General features: G+C 53.2%; 1 protein-coding gene across 1 annotated transcript in view; it reads right to left on the reverse strand.

The window, feature by feature from the left end:
• The window catches only part of LOC105495654 (rhophilin Rho GTPase binding protein 2), an 85,465-nt gene extending 76,428 nt beyond the window's left edge, over positions 1–9,037 (reverse strand). The window contains exon 1 of the mRNA XM_071085983.1: positions 8,912–9,037. Within this exon, the coding sequence (XP_070942084.1) occupies positions 8,912–8,980 (69 nt within the window). The 5' untranslated portion in view covers positions 8,981–9,037. The remainder of the gene's footprint in view (positions 1–8,911) is intronic.
• Between the last annotated feature and the right edge of the window lie 258 nt (positions 9,038–9,295).

Below are 9,295 nucleotides of genomic sequence, written 5' to 3' on the forward strand. Positions count from 1 at the left end.
TCTTGTTACAATCAAATGGAAACCTGGCCATAGGCAATTCCGAGGGTCTCAATGGGCAGCCCCAAGGGACTCGCATCATTTACCTGGTGTCTCCGTCCCTGGTGCTCTAAGTGGGGGACCTTGTCCTCACCTGGCACCCATTACTGCTGCTCTGCCAAACACCCAGCCTCTGGCTGAGCAGTACCTGCAGTTCAACTGTGTCCAGTTCGACTGGCTACCTCCAATGCAGCCTTTGTGTCACGGGACTCTGGTACCTGAGCCAAAGGAGGAAGTGTTGATCAGGCCAAAGCCAATGCCCAGTACCATCAGGTGGTGTCGTGGCAACCATCCAAATAGCCCCAGGAAACAAGGGACATTTACAGTGTTACAGGTCATCACGTTGTCTCTCCTCTGAGTCACCCTGAAAATTCTGTTTCTGCCAGGGGACACCTCCCAGCCAGGATCCCACAGTTGAGGACTGTTGGTCAGGCAGGCCCTCGAGGCTGATGGCGGATACCATGCAGCTGGGCAGACCCTCTCCAAGGCCACAGTCAGCCTGGATCCAGCCTGGCCTTCAAGACCTGGCTTAGGGCTGGGTGCAGTGGTTCACATCTGTACTAGTCCACCACTGAGAAGGGAGGATCGCTTGAGGCCAGGAGTTCAAGACCAGCATAGGCAACACAGTAAGACCCCATCTCTACAAGGAAAAAAAAAAAAAACCAGCCAGGTGTGGCGATTTTTAATCACACCTGTAGTCCCAGCTACTCGGGAAGCTGAGGCAGGAGGATCACTTGAGCCCAGGAGGTCAAGATTACAGTAAGCTACGACAGTGCCACTGCACTCCAGCCTGGGCGACAGAGCCAGATTCTGTCATCTTAAAAAAAAAAAAAAAAGGCCGGGCGCGGTGGCTCAAGCCTGTAATCCCAGCACTTTGGGAGGCCGAGGCGGGCGGATCACAAGGTCAGGAGATCGAGACCACAGTGAAACCCCGTCTCTACTAAAAATACAAAAAATTAGCCGGGCGCGGTGGCGGGCGCCTGTAGTCCCAGCTACTCAGGAGGCTGAGGCAGGAGAATGGCGGGAACCCGGGAGGCGGAGCTTGCAGTGAGCCGAGATCGCGCCACTGCACTCCAGCCTGGGCAACAGCTTGAGACTCCGTCTCAAAAAAAAAAAAAAAAAACACTGATTTATTTAGATCATGATGGGGAATCAGGAATGGGGTTGGCATCACCAGCCTTTACTCTCCTCCGCCTCCCTCCCTCTCCACCTGGAAACTGACTCAAGGCTTCAAGGGGATGGATCTAAACAGCCGGAGGGGTGGTATCAGTACCAACAGAGCTGGAGCTGCTGATCCCACATGACCCAGGCTGTGCCTGGTGGACTCAGCCCATCAGCAGGCTTCCTCATCCACATGTGTGCTCATAAAGGATGCACACAAGTGTCTACCATGAAATTAGCCCTTGCTAAGATGAATGCTGCTCATTCATCAAAGAGCAGATCCCTGCTCCTTGCAGAGAGAAGACTGCAAGGAGCTTCCGGGTTAAAAAAAAAAAAAAAAAATTATCCTTCTTTCTCTGCCGGAGCCTCCAGGAAGCCCAGCATCAATAGGGACCATAAACCAGGACACAATGAACTCCGAGGCCCTGTCCAGCCTGGAGGTTACTGTGAATAAGAAACTTCTCCTACAGCTCTTGAGTAAAAACAATAGAGCTAAATTCATTTTGGGGCATTAGCATTCCCAAAGGATGAAGAGGCAGAGATAAGAAGTGACAATGCCTCACTGTGTACTCACTCTCCTCTTCCACATAGTGCCAAGACCTTTCATTTTGGGCCTTTCAATGGCCCTGGAGAAAGGCTTTCTCTAGTTTGTTTCCAGCTGCTTTTCTTTCTTTTTTTTTTTTTTTTTTTGAGATGGAGTTTTTTTACTCTTGTTGCCCAGGCTAGAGTACAATGGCGCGATCTCAGTTCACCGCAACCTCCGCCTCTCGGTTCAAGTCATTCTCCTGCCTTAGCCTCTCAAGTAGCTGGGATTACAGGCATGTGCCACTGCACTTGGCTAATTTTGTATTTTTAGTAGAGATGGGGTTTCTCCATGTTGGTCAGGCTGGTCTCGAACTGCCAACCTCAGGTGATCCACCCGCCTCGGCCTCCCAAAGTGCTGTGATTACAGGCGTGAGCCACCACTCCCGGTCTTCCAGCTGCTTTTCTTCATGGCCAAGAACAGATTTTCCTGTGAGTTTTAGTACTATGGGGTACAGGGGCAGTCGCAGAAAAGGAATCTCTATCAGGATGCAGCAGTCTAGAAATTACATTACTCTGCATTTAACTACAGGCCAGAGCACAATAATTCTTCCAAGATTTTCAGTAGGAAGAGCATAAAAATCTGGGGAAAAGAAGTTGCATTTCCATTCCTTATAAGTTGAGAAAGTAATTTATAGTAATCTTACAGAGCTGTACCTGTTTAAACACAGTAACATAATGAGAAAGAAGAAAATACAGTGAGAAGCCAGGGAAAGCTGGGTGCGGTGGTTCATGCCTGTAATCCCAGCACTGTGGAAGGCTGAGGCTTGGGCCCAAAGAGTTCGAGACCAGACTGGGCAACATAGTGAGACCCTGCCTCTACAAAAAAATTTAAAAATTAGCCAGGCTTTGTGACTCATGCTTGTTGTCCCAGCTACTCATGAGGTTGAGATAGGAGGATTGCTGGAGCCAGGGAGGTTGAGGCTACAGTGAGCTATGATCATGCCACCGCACTTCAGCCTGGATGATACAGCAACACCCTGTCAGGAAAAAAAAAAAAAGAAGAAGAAGAAAAGAAAAGAAAGAAAAAAGTGAGAGACATGATTTTATAATAGACTTGAGGCTGGGCATGGTGGTTCACGCCTGTAATCTCAGCACTTTGGGAGGCCAAAGCGGGCAGATAACCAGAGGTCTAGAGTTCGAGACCAACATGAAGCTAATTTACTAAAAACACAAAATTAGCCAGGCATGGTGGCGCATGCCTGAGGCACATCACTTGAACCTGGGAGGCAGAGGCTGTGGTGAGCCAGGACCGTGTCACTGCACTCCTGCCTGGGTGACAGAGTGAAACTCCATCTCAAAAAAAAAAAAAAAAAGAAAAAAAGAAAAAAAAATAGACCTGAAAGGTTTCTTTTTTCAGAGACCTCCGAAGGTGCCAGCCCAGACCAGGAGGTCTGTACTGGGGGGTGTCCATTTCCAACCTGAGGTAAGTTATGTCTTGAGGCTCTGTACAGCCAAGTCACCCTACCTGATTCCAAAAAGACCAATTAACAAGGGGACTCCCGGGCTGGGTGCGGTGGCTCACGCCTGTAGGGAGGCCAAAGAGGGCGGATCACCTGAGGTTGGGAGTTTGAGACCAGCCTGACCAACATGGAGAAACCCCGTCTCTACTAAAAATACAAAAATTAGCTGGGCATGGTGGCACATGCCTGTAACCCCAGCTACCAGGGAGGTTGAGGCGGGAGAATTGCTTGAACCCGGGAGGCGGAGGTTGTGGCGAGCTGAGATTGTGCTATTGCACTCCAGCCTGGGCAACAAGAGGGAAACTCTGTCTCAAAAAAAACAAGGGAGGCCGGGCGCTGTGGCTCACGCCTGTAATCCCAGCACTTTGGGAGGCCAAGACGGGCGGATCACGAGGTCAGGAGATCAAGACCATCCTGACTAATACGGTGAAACCCCGTCTCTACTAAAAATACAAAAATTAGCCAGGCGCGGTGGCGGCCACCTGTAGTCCCAGCTACACAGGAGGCTGAGGCAGGAGAATGGCGTGAACCGGGGAGGCGGAGCTTGCAGTGAGTGGAGATCGCGCCACCACACTCCAGCCTGGGCGACAGAGCAAGACTCCGTCTCAAAAAAAAAAAAAAAACAAGGGGACTCCCTCCATCCCCCACCAGTGACTGTCTTACACATTCAGGATCCACACCCAGCCCACATAAGGGACTTCTGAGCAATTAGGTGCACAAAACACAGTTGAAGCCCTGATTAAGGCCTGTGGACCACCCCCACTTTTTGCTCTCTAAAGCCAAGAGGCTCATTCCAGGCCAGGCACGGTGGCTCACACCTGTAATCCCAGCACTTTGGGAGGCCAAGGTGGGCGAATCACTTGAGGTCAGGAGTTCAGGACCAGCCTGGACAACATCGTGAAACACCATTTCTACTGAAAATACAAAGATTAGCTGGACATGGTGGCGGGCGCCTGTAATCCCAGCTACTTGAGAGGCTGAGGCAAGAGTATTGCTTGAACCCTGGAGGCGGAGGATGCAGTGAGCTGCGAGTGCACCACTGCACTCCAGCCCGGGCAACACAGCAAGACTCCATTTCAAAAAAACAAAAAAGGCCAAGAGGCAGATTCCTTTTCAAGCATGGCCGGAGCTATTCCAACAAAGCACCAACTCCCAGCACTGCTCAGCACTCCAGGAAACGAGACCTGCTGGGAACTGCTGCCAAAGAAACCATATCGAGTCAGGGTCCGGAGTGCCCCAGAACCTAACCAGGGGTCAGGCACGGAGCTGTCACTCCATAAATCCTTTTCGGATGAATGGAGCATAATGTCATTCTAAAGAAAAGGGGAGGGAAGGCATGACACAGATAACAGGATGAAAGAGAAGCCTGACTTCAGTGGAAATTCATTTGATCCTTAAGTGTGCACAAAATTCCAACAGTCACCAGGCGCGGTGGCTCACGCCTGTAATCTCAGCACTCTGGGAGGTCGAGAAGGGCAGATCACGCGGTCAAGAGGTTGAGACCATCCTGGCCAACATGGTGAAACCCCAACTCTACTAAAAATACAAAAATTAGCTGGGCATGGTGGTGCGTGCCTATAGTCCCAGTTACTTGGGAGGCTGAGGCAGAAGAATCACTTGAACCTGGGAGGCGGAGGTTGCAGTGAGCCGAGATCGCGCCATTGCACTCCAGCCTGGCAATAGAGCCACGCTCAGTCTCAAAAAAAAAAAAAACGGGTGATTTTTTTTTTGAGACAGGGTCTCACTCTGTCATCCAGGCTGGAGTGCAGTGACGCGGTAACAGCTCACTGCAGCCTCAACCTCGTGGGCTCCGGATATCCTCCCACCTCGGCCTCCTGAGTATATGAGATTACAGGAACACACCACTATGCCAGGCTGATTTTTAAACTTCTTGTAGAGATGGGGTCTTGCTATGTCGCCCAGGGTGGGTTTGAATTCCTGGCCTCAAGCAATCCTCCCACCTTGGCCTCCCAAAATGCTGGGATTACAGGTGTGAGGCACTGCACCCCACTCACAGCACTTTCTGTCACTGACTGCATCATCAGTAGTCCATAACAGAGAAGAAAGGGCAAAGATGACAGGTATTACAAGGCGCTAAATCCTCCCTATGCCTCCCTGCCGGACTCCACCATAGCTTCTTTCCCATCTCCCACCCATTCACCACTCAGATGTCAAAGCGGTCTTTCTCTTACACAAATTTCACAGGTCTGGTCCTGCTTTAAATACTTTGATGGATTCCACAGTGCCAGGTCAAGCAAGATGCATGACCCTGAACTGCCTGGCTCCCACTAACACCTCCACAACCTGGGGATGCCTACAAAGCACTCACAAGTCCACAGCTCTGTCCAAGTTGTTCCCTCTCCCTGAAGGGCTCTTCCTCCCCTTTCATCTGGACAGCACCTGCCTTTCTTTTTTGGGGGGGTGGGTTGGGGGGAACAGAGTCTCGCTCTGTCACCAGGCTGGAGTGCAGTGGTGCGATCTCGGCTCACTGCAACCTCCACCTCCCAGGTTCAAGGGATTCTCCTGCCTCAGTCTCCCGAGTAGCTGGGATTACAGGCACCTGCCACTACACACAGCTGATTTTTATATTTTTAGTAGAGACAGGGTTTCACCATGTAGGCCAGGCTGGTCTCAAACTCCTGACCTCAAGTGATCCACCCGCCTCAGCCTCTCAAAACACTGGGATTACAGGCATGAGCCACTGCGCCTGGCCAGCACCTGCCTTTCATTCGTTTTGTTTTGTTTTCATTTTATTTTTTAAAATTTTTTATAGAGCCAGGGTCTTGCCATGTTGTTCAGGCTGGTCTGGAACTCCTGGCTTCAAGAGATCCACCTACCTTGGCCTCCCAGACTACTGGGATTACAGGTGTGAGCCACCACACCTGGCCCTCATTTGCTTTAGGTCAAACTGGCTCAGGTCATAGATCAGGAAAGACTCAGCGTCAACACCTTTTATTTTCCTAGGACAAATAGACTCTTTGAACTGGTATGACTTAACATGGAGTAGCACAACAATCGTTCCAAGGTCTCATTTTCAAAATTGACGGTTTTAATTGTAAAGCAATGATTCCTCTTATTTTCCATCCTTGATTGTCTCATCCAACACCAGAGAAACTGCATCTAAAAAACACCCCACTTTAGGAGGCCAAGGTGGGCAGATCACCTGAGGTCAGGAGCTGAAGAACAGCCTGGCCGACACGGCGAAACCTTGTCTCCACCAAAAATACAAAAGTTAGCCAGGCGTGGTGGTACGCGCCTGTAGTCTCAGCTACTGGGGAGGCTTAGGTGGGAGAATCACTCAAACCTGGTAGATGGAGGTTGCAGTGAGCCGAGATCATGCCACTGCACTCCAGCCTGGGCAACAGAGTGAGACTCCATCTCACGAAAATAAATAAATAAATAAATAAATAAAGCCAAGAGCAGTGGCTCACGCCTGTAATCCCAGCACTTTGGGAAGCTGAGGTAGGTGGATCACTTAAGGTTAGGAGTTCAAGACTAGACTGGCCAACACGGTGAAATGCCATTTCTACTAAAAATACAAAAAATCAGCCAGGCATGGTAGCAGGCGCCTGTAATCCCAGCTACTTGGGAGGCTGAGGCAGAACTGCTTGAACCCGGAAGGCAGAGGTTGCAGTGAGCCAAGATCACACCACTGCACTCCAGCCTGAGCAACAGAGTGAGTGAGACTGTCTCATAATAATAAGTAGATAAATAAAGGAAAAACACCCAACTGTGCACCTTTCCCAGCTCTCTTGCCATTCACTCTTTCCCAGAAGGGAGCAATAAGTCCTTCCCTGGGCTCACAGGCAGGGAGGGCTCCCACGGGAAAACGTGTTCTGGGAGGCTTGGCACCAACCCTCACAGGTGTGCTCCTCTCGATGCCATTTTCCCCCAGGTGCTGCTGGAGTTCCAGAGCTACACCTGCTCAGAGAACAATTTGGGGAGGAAAAGTCCCAGAAAGAGGCAGCAACTTGCGGGAGGACACACAGCAATTTTGTGGGAGTGGCTGTCAGGCCCCGAGGACAGACATAGGAATTCCCAGGCCAGGACCTCCTCCTGCAATTCCATGGCCTGTGATCCTCTGTCCCAAAAGCCACACATAATTAGAAGTTATAATCCTGTAATTCCATGATGACATCTTTGAACTTAAATATACCTCAAAACTACTTTTTTTTTTTTTAATGCTAAAAGCAACTTCACAAAAAAGAAGTTTTCCCACTCTGTCCCACACTGTCCTGCCCAGGACGCCTCACCAGTGAGCAAAGCCCAAAGTCTCTCTGTGTCACCGGGGAGAAGGAGGAAGATACTAAGACTATTTAGGAACTGGATCCTAAGGCTCTGAACAATTAAGAATTGATTTGTTTATGGGAAAGTTTCACTTCCCTGTTTATAATTATGCACTGTCATATCTATTATAAAAACGAAGAACAACAATCTCTCCATCCACTCAGGGATCACTGGCCAAGGGCCAAAAGCTATTTTTAGACTTGCTCGGGACCTAGAGGGAGGAAGGCGTGGAAGGTATCACCATGACTCCCGGCTCCAAAGCATCTTTGTAGACCAGGCCCTGCCGCCTGCGGGTATCCCAGGGCACCTGATCCGCAGGCTGGGGTCGCTTTTGAGGGACTGAGCTCCCTGACTGTTATCTTCCGGGCAGAAGTCCGCGGTGTGAGCCCAGGAGCTCCTGAACGTGCCAAGAGCCAGCGAGGCCCGCACCCGCCGCCCGCCGGCAGCCCCCGCCAAGTCTCCCGGACAACAAGACAAATCCGCTTTGGCACACAGTGAGACGCACAAGACCATGGGCCTCACCTGCAGTGCTCACGCCCTCCTGGACGACCCGGAGCCGGGGAAGGGGCAACGCCAGAGGCTCCCTCCCACCAGCGGCTCTCCCCTGCTCCCTAAAAAGTCCCACAGGAGGACGTTGGAAGCATTTTGGAGGCAAAAAGAGACCGCCGGCCGGGCGCAGTGGCTCACGCCTGTAATCCCAGCACTTTGGGAGACTGGGGAGGGAGGATCCCTTGAGCCCAAGAGTTCGCGACCAGTCTGGGCAACAGAGCGATACCCCAGTCCTACAAAAAATTAACGTGGCGAGGTGCCGCGCCTGCAGTCCCAGTTACTCGGGAGGCTGGGGCGGGAGGATCGCTGGAGCCCAGGAAGTCGAGGCTGCAGTGAGCTATAAACGCGCCACTGCACTCCAGCCTGGGCGACAGACCGCCTAAAATAAATATGAGACCGCCAACCCGCCTGGGATGGTCTGTCTCCACCCGCGCTCCCACCAAGAGCTCCTGCAACGCGCCCAGAGGCCAAGGGCGCCAGCGCAGCCAGGAACGGCTCCTTTCCCCAGGCACCAGGGATCGCAAGCGAGGGGTGGCGGCGGGTGGAGGGGGAGACCCAACCACCCCGCCAGGTCCTCCGCCCGCACCTGCGCGGGGCAGCCACATGCGCCTCCCCTACTCCCCGCCCAGCCCCGGATGCCACCTGCCCGGGACGCCGGGGACACCGCCGCCCCCCTCCTCCCCGCCGGCCTCCGTCAGGCTAGCGCCGGCCCAGTGAGCCCCCTCCCCCTCCTGGCCTGGTGGACCCCGACCGCGCGCTCCTACAGCCCCTGCAGGGCCTGGGGGAAAGGCGGTCTAGGGCCCGCAGTTCCCCGCCCGCCCGAAGTCGCACACCTTCCGAAAGTAGCCGTCGTTCTCCTTCTCCAGCGGCTGGGGGGCCGCGGGCAACAGTGCATCAGTCATCCTGGCGGCGCGGGAGCGGAGAGCGGACTGAGGCGAGGCGGCTGAGGCTGGCCGGAGAGGACGTACGGCCCCGCCCCTCTCCCCGCCCTTCCCCGCCCCTCCACTCCAGTCCCGTCCCGCGGCCCTTCTAGCCCCGCCTGGGGCCGAGCCCGAGAGCCCTGGAGACGCGCCCCGCCCCGTGGCGGGCCCCGAGCCCGCGCCCCTTGCGGCGCTCGTCACCGGAGACCTGTGCCCTGGGCGCGGCGCCTCGGGGTTGTCTCTGGGCGTCGTGGCTGGCTCGAGTTTGCGAGCGCCGCGAGAGCGCAGGGAAGGCAC

The sequence above is a fragment of the Macaca nemestrina genome, chromosome 20 (genome assembly GCF_043159975.1).
Source record: "Macaca nemestrina isolate mMacNem1 chromosome 20, mMacNem.hap1, whole genome shotgun sequence".
Lineage (NCBI taxonomy): Eukaryota > Metazoa > Chordata > Mammalia > Primates > Cercopithecidae > Macaca > Macaca nemestrina.